The sequence below is a fragment of the Lactuca sativa genome, chromosome 5 (genome assembly GCF_002870075.4).
Source record: "Lactuca sativa cultivar Salinas chromosome 5, Lsat_Salinas_v11, whole genome shotgun sequence".
NCBI classification, from domain to species: Eukaryota; Viridiplantae; Streptophyta; class Magnoliopsida; order Asterales; family Asteraceae; genus Lactuca; species Lactuca sativa.
In genome coordinates, this window is record NC_056627.2 from 138,381,362 (window position 1) to 138,396,672 (window position 15,311).

At 36.1% G+C, this 15,311-nt stretch overlaps 2 protein-coding genes and 1 long non-coding RNA gene across 4 annotated transcripts; all 3 read left to right on the forward strand.

The window, feature by feature from the left end:
- The first annotated feature begins 361 nt into the window (after window positions 1-361).
- Window positions 362-2,091, forward strand: LOC128134221 (zinc finger BED domain-containing protein RICESLEEPER 2-like). The gene is made up of 3 exons (XM_052771704.1): window positions 362-571; window positions 1,364-1,556; window positions 1,739-2,091. The coding sequence occupies exons 1-3, from the start codon at window positions 362-364 to the stop codon at window positions 2,089-2,091; spliced, it is 756 nt and encodes a 251-aa protein (XP_052627664.1).
- A 5,731-nt stretch (window positions 2,092-7,822) lies between these two features.
- LOC111895580 (bZIP transcription factor 16-like) lies at window positions 7,823-8,542 on the forward strand. Of its 2 annotated transcripts, none has more exons than XM_042901860.2 (3): window positions 7,823-7,983; window positions 8,069-8,133; window positions 8,211-8,542. In XM_042901860.2, the coding sequence occupies exons 1-3, from the start codon at window positions 7,833-7,835 to the stop codon at window positions 8,322-8,324; spliced, it is 330 nt and encodes a 109-aa protein (XP_042757794.1). In that variant the 5' UTR covers window positions 7,823-7,832; the 3' UTR covers window positions 8,325-8,542. The 2 variants fall into 2 exon arrangements, with proteins under 2 accessions (XP_042757794.1, XP_042757795.1); XM_042901861.2 differs by having other exon boundaries at window positions 8,075-8,133.
- Window positions 8,543-9,099: 557 nt separating this feature from the next.
- LOC128126231 (uncharacterized) lies at window positions 9,100-10,056 on the forward strand. The gene is made up of 4 exons (XR_008223996.1): window positions 9,100-9,461; window positions 9,543-9,612; window positions 9,796-9,835; window positions 9,908-10,056. It is a non-coding gene; the product is annotated as an uncharacterized LOC128126231 (long non-coding RNA).
- The last annotated feature ends 5,255 nt before the right edge of the window (window positions 10,057-15,311 follow it).

Genomic DNA, 15,311 nt, shown 5'->3' on the forward strand with positions numbered 1-15,311 from the left:
ACACACCTAACAAATCGGCGCCATTGCCGGGGACACGGTGTTACTAATTGTTTATGCCTAGATCTTTCCGTACAAGTAGACCACTACCAATTGACTCGGAGATAGAGAAGACTGCAAATAGTTACGGAAGCAAGCAATGCTTCGTAAGAGGCAACTGGGTTCCGTGACTTCTTCATCATCTACCCCTCCGGTCATTAACATTTGGGAGGATATACCCCTCTCAAGTGTATCCGCACCCGAAACAGAAAGCCTAGCAATCTCACCTCAACCATTCTCACCCATAAATACCACTCCACCCTCTTCACCTGTTCATAATATCCCAAACACTACACCCATAGAAACTTCAACCACTACTCACACAATGGGAGATAACCATGGAGGGAATCCACCACCTGAGAAAACCCTTCACCAATGGGCAAGGCAAGAGGTTACTCAACAACCTCTTTGCATGACATATCTGGCAGCCACCAACCTAGAACTAAAATCCGGGCTCATCTACTTACTCCCAACTTTTAGAGGTTTGGAAAATGAAGATCCTTATAAGTTCCTCACTGAGCTCCATGTTGTGTGTGTGAGCATGAAACCACACTAAGGATGAGAATTTGGCCCGAAAAACCCAAACCGAATCGAAAACCGAATCGAACCGAACTGAATTAGACCCGAATAAGCAATTCGATTCGGTTTTCGGGTATCTTTATAAGGCTTATTCGGGTTTTGGGTAATTCGGTCCGGGTTACCCGAATAAGGGCTTATTCGGTCCAAAATACCCGAACCGAATATGAAAACTGAAAAGTCACGATTTTTTTTGCCCTTCACGATTCCTTATTCGGTTTGAATGTGTTCTGTCGACTCGATCAAAACATACGATCGCTACCCCAAAAAAACCCACGTAATACACCAAAAGAAAATCAAGGAAATTGGATTCCATATTTCACCAAATCGAGTCTGAGTAGTCGACGACATCTCCTTGGCATTAATCCTTGCTTGCGATATTAGTTTTTGATCGACACAGTTGCGAACTTGCGGCTGCTACCTTCCTACTTGCGATAACTTGGTCCCTGGAGGTCCTGGGCTCATTGATCGATCATCAATACTCCATTCAAGTCATGGAAAATTGGGTTCCAAATCAAGAAACTCAAGTAAGTATTTGTATCTTAATCTACTACTCAATCTTTCATTGTGTTATTATGAATGTTATCAATTGAAACTTGAGTGTGTTATGTTAACAGTTAACATTTTCTCTATGTATGTTATCCTTGAATGAGAACCTTGAATTAGAGAATTTAATGTAGAAAACAACCATATTTGTTCTTTTACTTGTTTCATTCCATTATATTAAAATGATTTTGTTATTGTGCTTTAGATTGATGATGAAGATGTGTTTGTTGATAACACTCAAGTTGAAGGAACAAGTCAAGCAACAAAGCCGAAGAAAAGGAAATATGTCCAAAGGGCGACTTGTTGGGTCGATTATGATGTAATTCATATTAAAAAAGTTAGATATAGCAAATGCAAAAAGTGTGGAACTTTGCTCAAAACCGAATCCGGCAGAAATGGTACTTCTAGTATGATTAGGCATACAGAAAGATGTAGAATGAACCCAAAAAATTTAGAAAAAAAAGTAGAAAACCAAACCACTTTAAATTTCAAAAAAAATTGAAAATGGGGAGAATAGTATTGGGACTTGGAAACATGATGAGAAAAGAATAAAAAAAAGCAATGTTAAACTTATTTGTAGTTGGAGAATTACCGTTCAAGTTTGTAGAGAATGAATCATTTATTGAGTATACAAATGCATTAAACGGAAAAGTAGTTTTGCCATGTAGAACCACAATTTCAAATAGAGTCATCGATTTCTATCTTGAAGAAAAGGCTAAGTTGTTTAAGTTCTTTAGTAATCCCTTAAGTAATGTGCATTTGACCACCGATTGTTGGACAAGCTCATGTCAAAGGTCAAGCTATATGGTGGTCATGGCCCACTTTATTGATGAAGATTGGGTCATGCACAAAAGAATTATCAACTTTAAATCTCAAGATAGTCATAAGGGAGAAGACATTGGGCGCACGTTGTTGACTTGTCTTCAAGAGTAGGGTATAACTAACGTAATGACCAAAACCGTAGACAATGCTAGTTCGAATGATAAAGCAATCGAAATTCTAAAGAAAAACCTACCAAACTTGTATGATGGGGGGAAACAATTACACGTAAGGTGTATGGCCCACATCCTTAACCTTATTGTTAGGGATGAGTTTGATCAACACCAATCTAGTATCAAGTGCATGCAAAATGCCGTTAAATACATTAGGAATTCTACACAACGGATTCAAAGGTTCAAAGAATGCATGAAAGAACTAAATGTGGAATCCAAGAAATTTTTGTGTAATGATAGCCCAACCCGATGGAACTCCACATACGATTTGTTGAAGATTGCGGTGGAGTTGGAGAATGTTTTTGGCATGTTTGAAGTCAAAGGTAATTTCATATTCCATTCCATTGTTTTTTTTTTTAAATTTCAGCATGTTTGGAATTTTTTAGCCAACTTTGGATTATCATAACGTCTTCGTTATTTGTCGGATTAGCCCAATTATTTTTCTAGCTTATAGTTCACAATTTAAACTACAGTTTAGACTATTTAAATGCGTTATTTGGTTATATATTCAGTGAGATAAAGGCCTCTAAACATAGGGTAAAAAAGCTGAGTTTATTAGTTTCAGCATGTTTGGAATTTTTTAGCCAACTTTGAACTGTCATAACGTCTTTGTTATTTGTTGGATTAGCCCATTTTTTTTCCAGCTTGTAGTTCACAATTTAAACTACAGTTTAGACTATTTAAATGCATTATTTAGTTATATATTTAGTGAGATACAGGCCTCTAAACATAGGGTATTAAAGCTGAGTTTATTTGTTTCAACATGTTTGGAATTTTTTAGCCAACTTTGAACTGTCATAACGTCATCGTTATTTGTTGGATTAGCCCAATTTTTTTTCCAGCTTGTAGTTCACAATTTAAACTACAGTTTAGACTATTTAAATGCATTATTTGGTTATATATTCAGTGAGATACAGGCCTCTAAACATGGCGTAGTAAAGCTGTTTTTTTTTTTCAAAAAAAATACTAACATTTACTTTCTTATAATAGATCCTACATATGTTCGATATGTTTTGACCCCCACAAAAGAAGATTTCAACATTTGTAGAGCTATGGTTGGATTTCTCGAGAAATTCAAAGTGAAAACCGACATAGTATCGACGTCAACAAAACCGATGACACATCGTTTTTTGGAGAAATATGTGATGTGTACAAACACATTAAGGAATGGGCGGCTAGTCCCCAATTTTGTTTGATCGGGAAGGACATGATTGACAAATACGATAAGTATTGGGGCGACCTTGAAAAATTAAACGATTTTTTGTACTTTGCGGTCGTATTAGATCTACGGTTCAAGTTTGATTTTCTTCAACAAGCCTTTGAGAAGTTGATTAAGTTGAAGAATACACAAAAAGATCTCATGCTCAACTCGGAAGTCATTTTGAAGGCTAAGGCCTTAATACGGGGTCTTCAACAAAGATTTGAGAATTTTTTAATTTCTACAAATCAAAGTTTGACAATACCGACTCTTCTCAAAATCAAACACACGGTCATGAAGATGTAGTTGTGATTGATGATGAAAATGACTTCATGAGTGATTTAATAGTGCAAACTGATTACCCATCAACATCAATGGAAACGGAGTTGACACGATACCTAAACAAGCAGTTAGTTAAATACAATAAAGATTTTGATATTCTACTTTGGTGGAAACACAATGCATCTCGTTACCCTATTGTATCCCGTATGGCGAAAGGTATAACTTTATTATTTGTATACTTTTTTAAAAAAATTATTTTAACATTTTCTATGTTTATGTTGATAGATATTTTGGGACTTCAAATCTCTACTGTGGCGTCAGAGGCGACGTTTAGTACAAGCGGGCGGATATTGGATCAATATCGAACAAATTTGTCTGCAAATATAGTAGAGGCTTTGGTTTGCACCCAAGATTGGGTAAGGAAATCAAGAAAGCCAATTGTGGACAACATTGATGACATTTTGAAAGACGATGAGGTCGCGAAATCTTTAGAAGAGGCGATAAACAATAGAGATGGAAAGGGAAAACAACCAATTAATATTCCCGGATAGTTAATTCGTGTTTGAAAAATGTTATTTTGGATATGGTTAAAAACTTAATGTTTAGATTTTTGGATGTTTTGGGTGTTTTTAAGATTTTGGATATGGTTAAAAACTTGATGTTTAGATTCCCGAATAACTATATCTTAAGATTTTGGTGTTTGTATTTTTCATTTTAATCAAGAATAGTTAATCCATGTTATCCGTGTTTATATTCTGAGTACACAAATTCTAACTTTTTTTGCACCTTTGGAACAATTATATATACTTTGTATTATTTTTAATTAACAAATTTGTTTCTTTAAAAGATTTGTTATGAAATCATAAAATACAAAAGTCATACAAAATACAATAGTTATAATCACATTGTAAATGTTAATTGGGTTATTTGGGTTATTCGGGTTATACAATAATAATAGGGTATTAATCATCTTGTACATGTTATTTGGGTTATTCGGGCCGGAACCGAACCGAACCGAATAAAACCCGAACCGAACCGAACCCGTATTGCTTATTTGGTTCGGTTTTCGTTCATACAAATACCCTTATTCGGTTTTCGGGTTATTCGGGTTCGGGTCGGTTCAATTCGGTTTTGGCCCGAATAACATCCCTAAACCACACAATATCACAGAGGATCAAATCAAGCTTAGGGCATTCCCCTTTGCGGTGCAAGATGCAGCAAAAGATTGGCTTTATGACCTCCCACCGGGGACGGTTAATACATGGGTAGATCTTGCACGGTTGTTTCTAGAGAAGTATTTCCCATAAATGAAAGCTTCCACCTTACGTAGAGAAATTATCGACATCAAGCAGAAAAAGAATGAAGCCTTACGTACCTATTAGGAAAGGTTCAAGAAGTTATGCACCCGGTGCCCAAAACATGGAATTTTTTAATACAACCTTCTTCAATACCTTTGTGAAGGCATGTTGCCATGGGAAAGGAGGCTTCTTAATGCTTCAAGTGGAGGAGCTATTGTGGACAAGACCCTAACCGAAATTCAAGAATTGATAAAAAATATGGCTGAAGATTCAAAGCACACTTCTCAAGAAGAGAGGTGGTACACGGATGCACCTTGAGTTGTAAAAGAAGTCCAAAATCCTCAATTTGAAGCTCAATTATCCGAGCTTACAAAAGTGGTAATGATGCTAGCAAAAGACAAAGGTGTGCAACCCACACCCCGCCCTTACGGTATTTGCAGTCAAGTGGGACACCCAACCGATATGTGCCCACAACTTCAAGAAAAAGATTATGAAGAAGCAAAAGTCATGGGAGGCTACTCCGGGTCAAATCAAAGATGATATGAGCAACCACGAGGTGATCAAAGATGGAACAACAATCAAGGTTGGGGAGGAAATCAACAGGGAATTTATCAACCAAGTCAACCACATCAATACCAACAAAGACCACCTTTTCCACTACAGAACTTTCAGCCAAGGCAGCCACAACACCCTCCTCAACAAGCGGGTTCATCAAGTATGTGCCTAGAGGACAGAGTGAAGAGTTTGGCAACTAGTACACAAGCTTTCCAACAAGAAACAAAAGCAATCATAAAGAACTTTGAGCAACAAGTTTCACAGCTTGCTACTTCCGTAAGCAAACTAGAATCTCAAGGAAAGTTTCCAGCCCTAACAGAAACGAACCCAAGGTACAACGTGTGTGCCATCACATTGAGAGGCGGAAAAGAGTTACAATGGTCCAAAAGTGTCGGTTGATCAAGAGGAAGAAGAAATAGTGGTCGAAGAGGCAAACCAAGAAGAAAAGAAAGAAGATAAAACAACCGAATAGAAGCCCTTCGTGATTGAATCTAAAGCCACACATGCTCCATTTCCTGAAAGATTAAAGAGCACGAAGAAACGGGAGGAGAGTGAGATCATGCAAATGTTCAAAAAGTTCAAATCAACATCCCACTCCTCGAGGCCATCAAGAAGGTACCTAGATATACAAGGTTCCTTAAGGATCTTTGTGTATCTAAAAAGAAAATAAAAGGAAACCAAACTATAACAGTCGGGGAAAATGTATCCGCGGTTTTGCAAAAGAGGATGCCCCCGAAGTGCAAGGATCCCGGTGTGTTTATCGTGCCTTGTAAATTGGGGAATCTTTATGTACCTCGAGCCATGCTCGATCTAGGTGCATCTATAAATGTCCTACCATATTCTATTTTTAAATCAACTGGTGTAGGAACATTGAGCAAAACCGGTGTGATTATCCAACTTGTCGACCGGTCAATAGTACACCCAAAAGGTGTACTAGAGGACGTGTTGGTGCAAGTCAATGAATTTGTTTTCCCGCATGATTTTTATGTTCTAGATATAGGAGATGATGACTCTCACTACTAGAAAAAAGGCCTTTTACGACGCGCAAAATACGACGCTCATTGATCTATGTTACGCAAAGGAGAGTGACATTAGAAAAATGTCATCTCTTCAAAAAATTTAAGGATAGAAGACACGCATTATTGCGCGCCCTTAAATTAGTGTCTAAAAAAAAACACGGAGGGCACCTATAATAAAATGCGCGTCGTCTAAGGATGTCGCTTTATAATTTTTAATGGAACGCGCGTTCCATCCTTTAACAGTAGGGGGAAATGAAATTCTGAAAAAATTAAAAATCCCGCCTTCCTTTTTTTCTCCTTTCCCTCTTGCCTTGGACGCTCCTTCCTTCCCCCTCCCGACATTGACTGCTGCTTACTTAGCTTCTTCCCTCACTTCTACCTACTGGAACCACCATATCTCCCACTCGATGTTGAAATTGTTAGAAAAAGCCCTAATTATACTCTCAAGTCTAAATACAGAAAAAATAGAAGATGGTGAAGAAGTAGCAGTAGAGGAAGTGGAGGATGAACAGTCGAAAATGGAAGGAATGGCATCAATAGCGTTGTTACTAGATGGGTCAATCTCGGGTCATTTTGTTCAGCTTCCCGAGTCCGTTTATTACCAGATGGGTCAATCTCATCTTTTTGTCTCGACTTCATATCTCTCTGTAAAGCAAGCGACGACTTCATATCAAAAGTGGAGGTGGAAGCCTAAAGACTGTAATTTGCCAAAGTAAGCATACCTGAAACGTGAAATTGGCAAATTGGATTGCACAGAAACGCGATTGGGATCGGGAATTTTGGTTTTGGAACGCCGATTTGTGAAATTGGGATCAGCACATCCTTTTGAATCGGTTTGTCTTCCTTTACCTCTGTACTCTCACTCACTCTCTCTCTCTCTCTCTCTAAGCCCTAAGCTGCCACCATCAATAATAAAATAGTTCGATCAAGTTTAGTTCAATTCCTGATCATCGATTTGAAATTCTATTTCTGATATGACCTTCTGTGAACGAACTAATACACTTTAGGATTAGGGTTTAGTAATGGGATTCCTTCGTTTTTGTTAGGGCGATGTGAGTAATGAACCAAGGAGAAACACACAACAATGTAATCAAGAAGAAGATGTTCCAGTCTTGGTTGATGCAATACACCAGGGCGTACTGTTACAAATACACCAGGGCGTACTGTTAATAGAGGAAAATAATTGTTAACACAGGAACTTTTTCTTGTTTATTAACAGCATGGATGATGATGATGGTGATGGAGAACCAGAAAGTGCAAGCCTTTGCAATCCCTACGGGTCCAACTTGGGCGTTTTACAGTTGGAAGTGTTTTGTTTTGTGTGACTTATATGTTAATATTGGCAGGTGAAGAATCTCAGAATGGAAACAATATGCATGGTTGTCAAAATGGAGGGCCAAATCATTCAATGGCGATTGTGCCAATATCAGGTCCAGGAAGTGTTGTAGGTGGTCCCAGCACAGGCACAAATTTAAATATTGGTATGGAGCAAATTCAAATTAAAATTCATCCTACTCTCTCATATTCATATTCCTGCAATTCGTGGAAAGGTAACTTGTGCTCCAGTTTCAGGGGGAATGCTTGCTGCTGCTGGCTCAAGGGAAACCATTCAGCCACAGATCTGGCTACAGGTCTTGTTTTGTTTTATAACTTCGTTTTATCCTGTTATTAGTATAATTTTGGATCATTAGTAAAATTGTTATTTCAGGATGAAAGGGAGCTAAAGAGGCAGAGAAGGAAGCAATCCAATAGGGAATCTGCTCGCAGATCCAGATTACACAAACAGGTACTAAGAAACCGTTTCCCTTTCAGAAAGAAATAGTAGCAATTTAGGAAAGGAAGAAATGAAAGTAGGATGCTTGCTATATTTAATCCTAATTGATTGATGTACTGCAAAGTGACATCACACCTAGTTAGTTGGTTTGGTTCATAAATAAACAGAGCTTTCAGATTCCAGTAAGCATTCTGGGAATCTTCTTCAAGAACATGAATATTCTTGAAAGGATTCTGAGTATAATGTGAACTGAAACTTGGCAAGATTGTGAAAATTTAAAAAAAAAGTGACTCCACGACATTGGTTTTCTGATACTCGTGTTGGTTTTGGTTGCAGTTGTCAGGGTTCACAAAGCTGTAATGGAAATCTTAGGATTCAGGGCAGAAAATCAAGATTCAGTCACCAAAAATCTATCTCTTGCGTTTCAGGGAGCCCAAATGATGATCAAATCCAGGGGCATATGCGTCTTGTTTCAAAGTATGCATTGAGGAGGATCAGATGATAGTTTCATTCACATTATCAAAAGACAATAAGTATCTTCTTGTTAGTCTCGTGAATGAAGAGTTACATCTTTGGAACATCCAGGGGCATATTCGTCTTTGGAACACTTGATCTTTTATTTGGTGGAATTGCTCGTATCCTGCGTACTTTTTTTTTCCATTATTAAGAAGTTCAACCAATTTTTGGTCAGGTATGTCTTCATTTAAAAGATTATAATTTCTTCAAAAACATGTGTGCTTTAAAAAGGAACAATGGTGAAGTTGAATATTTGTTATGTAGGATGGGAGTCTTTGATTTGTTCTGTGAAGAACATCATTGCAAATGGTAGTAAAGAGGTTTCCCTTGCTGCAGTAGGGTGTTTGCAAATGGGGCTAACATGAAACAACAGTTTCAACTAATAAATTGATTTGCACCATAATTTCTTTTTAACAAAACATGTTTATAAGTTATATAGCAATCTGTTCACAACAGAAACCATTTCATTTTCATAAAAAGCCTGCTCCACTTAGCAACCTCACTGTTTCATTAGGAATGATAACATTAGGATTCCTAACAGTAACAGGTGGATATGTTTTGCTATGAACTGATTTGTAAGATTCATTGACCTGAAGACTAAGGGCCCTCATTGTTGGAAGTATTGGAGAGTTTTTATCAGCTGCTTTGCTGCCTCCAGAGCCATTAGCTGTAAGTGTTAACAGTTCTTGATGACTTGAATCTTAGTGAATGATTCAAATTGCTAAATGATAGAACTTTAATTTGTTCTAGGTCCAAAATGTTGTGGATTTTTCAAAGATGATTGGAGCATTAGATGTAAATGAAAATCTTACACATCTTGGTTAGTTTATATTAATATATTTATAAAAGTTTATTTCCTAAGATTATCTTTTCTCATTTTTTCAAAATATACGTAAATATCTGGTAATGCTTCCATTGGATCCGAAATTAGGGAAAATGCTAATAATGGGTGCTTTTTTTTTCGTTGCTTTGATCATATTCTTACAATTGTTGCTGGACTTAGTGTCAGGGATCATTTTCTTTTGCCTCAAGAGAACAAAGACGTGAGTAATCCAGCTACTTTCACACAAGGGCATTTTGGTCTTTTCCTGATATCTTTTGTATGTCTATTTCAGCAAGCTAGTACAACAAAATCAATATTTTCTGCAAAGGATTACAATGATCATATGGCACTTGTGTGTGAATATGAAGGATGGAAAGAAGCTGAAAGAGAAGGATATGCTTATAAATATTGCTGGAGGAATTTCCTTTATGCTCAAACACTTCAAGCTATACATTCTTTAAGGAATTGTTTATCCATATTTTAAAAGATGCTCAATTACTTGAGACTAAATCGGGGATTAGCAACAGATTAAGTCATAATCAATCATCGGTTAGCGCCATTATATGCTCAGGCCTTTTTCCTAGCATTGCATCTGTAGTGGTATGTATGCTTAATGCTTATTTATTTAATTTACAATTTACAATACAATTGATAGATATATGAATCCATATGTTACTTAATTTTGTTTTTTTTTATTTTTAATATGTGCAGCATAGGGAGACATCAATGTCCTTCAAAACTATAGATGATGTCCAAGTCTTACTCTATGCAGTAAGTATTAAAGAAATAGCAATGCACTTTCATTCATTTGTTTCATATTTTTTTCACATTTCTCTAATGATATTTTTCCTTGAGTCATAGAATGATTGGCTCATATCTTGTTTTTTGATATTTATACACAGTTTTTTTCTTACGTCGGTGGTGGCGAAGTTCAAGATTAAGGGAGACTTGTAATCATGTTTGGCTTTCCTTTCCAGTAAGAAACAGAGTTGTATGATTATTTGTTAGTTTTATAGGAATGTATAACACATGTTAGCAATGTATTATTTTTGTTTAACATTTGAATGATTTTTTGTATGACATTATAATTTGTGCAATTTATTTTATATTATGCAATGGATTGTATTTTTTGTATATGGTATTTTATTTCTGTTATAAGAAATTAAATGAAATTTTAATTTAAAAATTAATAAATATATAAATTTATTTTTTTTTAAACATTTAAATTTACGATACGCAAAAATGTATGTCATCTTCATTTATGACATGGCCTTTCTTGACAGGGGCTTTCTTGATACGCATTGCGTGTCATTAACACGCGCGTCGTAAGGTTACGACACGTGAATGCGTGTCGTCTTCCTTTATGACAAGGCCTTCCTTGATACGCATTGCGTGTCGTAACCGCGCGTCGTAAATGCGCGTCGTAAATGCGCGTCGTCTATAGATGACGCGCAAAAGCGCGTCGTCTCTCTTTATGACAGGGCCTTCCTTGACACGCATTTGCGCGTCGTCTGAGCGTTTTACGACGCGCAATGAGCGTCGTAAAAGGCCTTTTTTCTAGTAGTGTCTCCAAATTCAAGTTCCATACTTTTGGGTAGACCTTTTCTTAAAACTTCTAAAACAAAAAATTATGTCTATAACGGAACTTTAACTATATAATTTGATGGTGAAGTTATCAACTTCAATATTCATGAAGCAAAAAAGGTTCCTTCTGATGTTCAATCTATCAATCTTGTGAATATGATCTAGCCCTAAAATAAAAAAGGTTTAAACTTGTCTAACAATGAAGTTCTAGATTTAGTTTTGTAACGAAAACTAGACAGCAGCAAAGCCAAAGAACTTGCAAAGGAGTTCGATATAAATAACGAGGTGTTGGAGATTTTGGAGTTTACTAATGACAAGAAGCATATGAGAAGGTTGATGTGTTGGAAAGGACCACATACTTAGAATGAAGCACATTCAGGGGCTAAGTCGAGCTAACGACTTAAAACAATGGCAGCTAACCGGGAGGCAACCCGGGGGTATTTTTGTCATTTTTTCATTTTTCGCATTTCATCGTTTTAATTGTTCCAAATGACTTTTCAGCTTTCATATAATTATCAATGAGTTTCCAAAACAGAAAAAATGAATTTCGATTACCGGAAGGTGCCAAAACCGAAAATCGCAAAAATTTACACAACGTTTGACACGACCCGTGTCGTTTTTGACCACATTTGACACGAGGCCGTGTCCAAAAGTTAGTCAAAAAAATCTTAAGTCTGGGAATGACACGGGGCCGTGTCATTTTGCCTTCTTCTGACACGGGGCCGTGTCCGACGCACTGTAAGGTTAAAACATATCGGATTTTGCTCATTTTTTCACCACACCCACTACATTCACTCGTTTTCTCACCACTTTTCTTCCTTAAAACCGATTTCACTCTTAAACCACCTTATATTCCTCGATTCCAAGTGAAATCTTCTCCCAAGTTATCAAATTTCTTTCCCTACACTTCATCTTCTTCATCTTGAAGCTCTTTGTTGGACCTTTCATGGTGAATTCGGGTTTTTCTCACAAACCCTAGGTCTGGAAATTGACCATTAATTGTGTTAATTTGCTTGCTTTGTTTTGTAGGATAAGCTTAGGGAGGACAAAGGATGAATCTTCACCACAAAAGTCACACATTCAAGCATAAATCCGGTATACTCCTTCCAATACTTATTTAGTTTCTTGAAATTGTTCAAAGTTTGTATCTTTGTGTGATTATTGGTAGTTATTGATGGGAAATTTGATTTGGAATTAGTTCTCTCTTGCCTTTGTGCATTTGAAACCCATGGCACCCAAAACTTCAAAAAACAGAGTAGAGTCCCGCCCTTCTCCAAGCATCGAGGACGATGCTTATTTTAAGCTTGGGGAGGGGTATGAGGTATTTCATGTTGCATGGTTTTACTTGTCTAAAGAAAATAAAAAAAATGTATTTTATTTTATTTTTGTTTTGATCCAATCCCAAGCAACTGAATCTTCTTAAAACAATTGAGTTGATAAGTGAGTCGTATGCCTTGAGATTAAACCTGCCCGTTCTTCATTAAAACCTTACAGCGGTCAAATTACACACGTGCACGCCTCCTGAAGCTATTCGTGCAAAATAGAAAATGAAAAGGTTTTCAACACCGAATCATAGCGATAGGTATGAGTCAATCTTTGGGACATGTGACCGGTCTCATGAGTAGTAAGTGCTCAATTGAACCCAAATTGCCAAATTCAAGAAATCATAAAAAGAAGATAAAATTTCATTGACCCGAGCCTTCTAGCACTCTAAAAAGTCTTTTCTGTTTATTCCCTTTTAAATACCTTGCTTAGGGACATTCCCAACTATATACTTATGGGCCTTTGCGTGTTGACTTCAATCCCTCGAGAAAAATGTCTTACAAGCCTCTCACGGTAATAGACTGTGAGATGTCCACAATAGAAAAATCAAGGATGAAAATATAAAGAGATAAGCCTAGAAAATAAATTGAAAAAAAACAATAAATAAATTAATAAATAATAAACAAAAATGTAATATATATATATATATATATATATATATATATATATATATATATATAGATACATTAAAAAATAAAAGTAAATAAATAAAATTATTATTAAGTTAATCTGTGACCTTTGGGATTCGAATAAGTAAACTCCGAGGGGTGTTCTACACCTAATCGCCTAAAGCTGAATTGTTTGGGACTGATTAGGTTGAAAGTTCTCTACAAGGGTTCCATAGAAAGTCATGAACTTAATAATAACAAAAAAATATAGATATGTATAGGTATCCAAATAAAGCTAATTTGTGGCCTTTGAGGTTCAGGCAAGTAAACCCGATGGATCTCTTTAAATCTAGCACACTAAGGTCATCTTGTTTGGATGTGTTAGTTGGAATCCCATTACATGGATTTCAAAGAAAGCAATGAGCTTTATTTGTAGGAAAATATAATTAGATAGTTTTTATATATATTTATGTTTATAGTTTAATTGAATAATATGTTTAGGAAAAATGTTTGGCTGCCAAAGGATTCCTTTGGACTTGGACTTGAACTTATGACATTGTGACTGATCGTTAATTACTTTAACTGGTGTAAGTGGTTTGAAATTTATTACCAATCTGGGTAAATTTTTGGGAATTCTTAGAAAATATTTTTTAGAAAAAGATTGTTGTTAATCAACAAATAGATGGAGTCGGTCATTGTTTTATTTTGTAAAACAAAGATGATTGAGCATGTTTTTGTCACATATGATTTCACGAGAGTAAGACCATAATTTGTTTCATGAATTGACTTGATGCTATTAAAAGTGAATAAGTGTTGTAATCTCCGATTCTGTTGAGTTGTATTAGGGAGTGGCTAAAAGTATTGTTTTTAATTAAAATGTGTTTGTGGGTCCAAAGCCAAGTTAGCTCAAGGCACGACAAATATATTCTAGACTATGTGAAAAAATGGTCAATTGGGTTAGCTTATTTTTGTTTTGTTATGTTTTGTTAGATTCATGGCATTGTACTCAAAAAACAAAAAGATCTAGACTTTTATTTTCTTCTTTTCTTCTCTCCAGTTTATGTCTATCTTTTGTTCTTTCTTGAGGACAAGAAAGGTCTAAGCTTGGGGAGATTTGTTAGGTGCATTTTATGCACCATTGAATCATGTTTAATTAACTCTTTGCATTTCAATTTAGTAATAATCCATGCATTTTACTTGTTTTGGGACAAAACTTGGCACACTTTATTTCCACACTTTTTATGCCATTTCAGGTGGTTCTGGAGGTTGGAGATGAATCCGGGTGGTGAAAAAGGGCCGGAAACAAAGATGCGGATTTTTCAGAGCAAAATTTAAAAAAACAAGAATTTGTCACAGAAGAGTTGACACGGGTCGTGTCTCTTTTGACACGGGTCATGTCAAATGGTTTATCAACGTATATTGGTTGCGGATTAGAAATTTTTCCAACTTTTTGAGTGACACAGGGCCGTGTCATTTCTTCACAATTTGACACGGGGTCGTGTTTGTCGCATAACTTCCTGGCCCAATTTTCTTTTATGATCTAATTTCGGGATTTTTAGCCAAAAAAGATACTCTCTTTCACTCCAGGCGACCAAGGACAACTCTTAGAAGAAGTTTTTAGTTTGTAGCTTGAAGAAGATCATTTGGAAACATTTTAATTTCATCTTTGTAAGCACTTTAGTACTTTAACTTCCTTTCTAGACTTGTTAATCTTGTTCTTGTCATGTGTGGCTAGAACCCTAGACTCTCCAACTTTATGTATTGACTATTGTGCGTGATTTCAGCCATGTGATTTGGTGTTTGTTTCTAAATGCTATATAATGAATTTGATTTTGTTTCAATTGAAAGTTTGATTTCAATTCTAGTTCTTATTGGCCATTTGAGTTAGGGTTAAATCGAACAAGTTATCTATTGTGCAAAATCCGTAATTGTTTTGTAAAATAGAACAAGTAACAAGCAATAAAATGAATTCATTAGAATAAATCTAGTGTAAATCAAATTCACACATTCTTACACTCCCGAGCTTGTGAGGAGTATTGAATGTTGTTGGGAATATTCACACAAAGTATAATGCAATCTCTCCATTTAGATCATATTCGTAAGGTTAGGATTAATCAAAGAGCTTATTTTGATTAATCAATATGGTGAATGAGAGGTGTTAGAGCTTGTTAGCATTTCCAA

Bases quoted from the DNA above. Each gene is read 5' to 3' on its own strand.
- LOC128134221 (XM_052771704.1), top strand. From the start codon at position 362: ATGGGAGATAACCATGGAGGGAATCCACCACCTGAGAAAACCCTTCAC. The intron at 572-1,363 runs GTGAGCATGAAA...ATTGTGCTTTAG, and splicing joins CTGAGCTCCATGTTGTGTGT to ATTGATGATGAAGATGTGTT. The intron at 1,557-1,738 runs GTACTTCTAGTA...ACTTATTTGTAG, and splicing joins AACCGAATCCGGCAGAAATG to TTGGAGAATTACCGTTCAAG.
- LOC111895580 (XM_042901860.2), top strand. From the start codon at position 7,833: ATGTTAATATTGGCAGGTGAAGAATCTCAGAATGGAAACAATATGCAT. The intron at 7,984-8,068 runs GTATGGAGCAAA...CTTGTGCTCCAG, and splicing joins AGGCACAAATTTAAATATTG to TTTCAGGGGGAATGCTTGCT. The intron at 8,134-8,210 runs GTCTTGTTTTGT...TTGTTATTTCAG, and splicing joins AGCCACAGATCTGGCTACAG to GATGAAAGGGAGCTAAAGAG.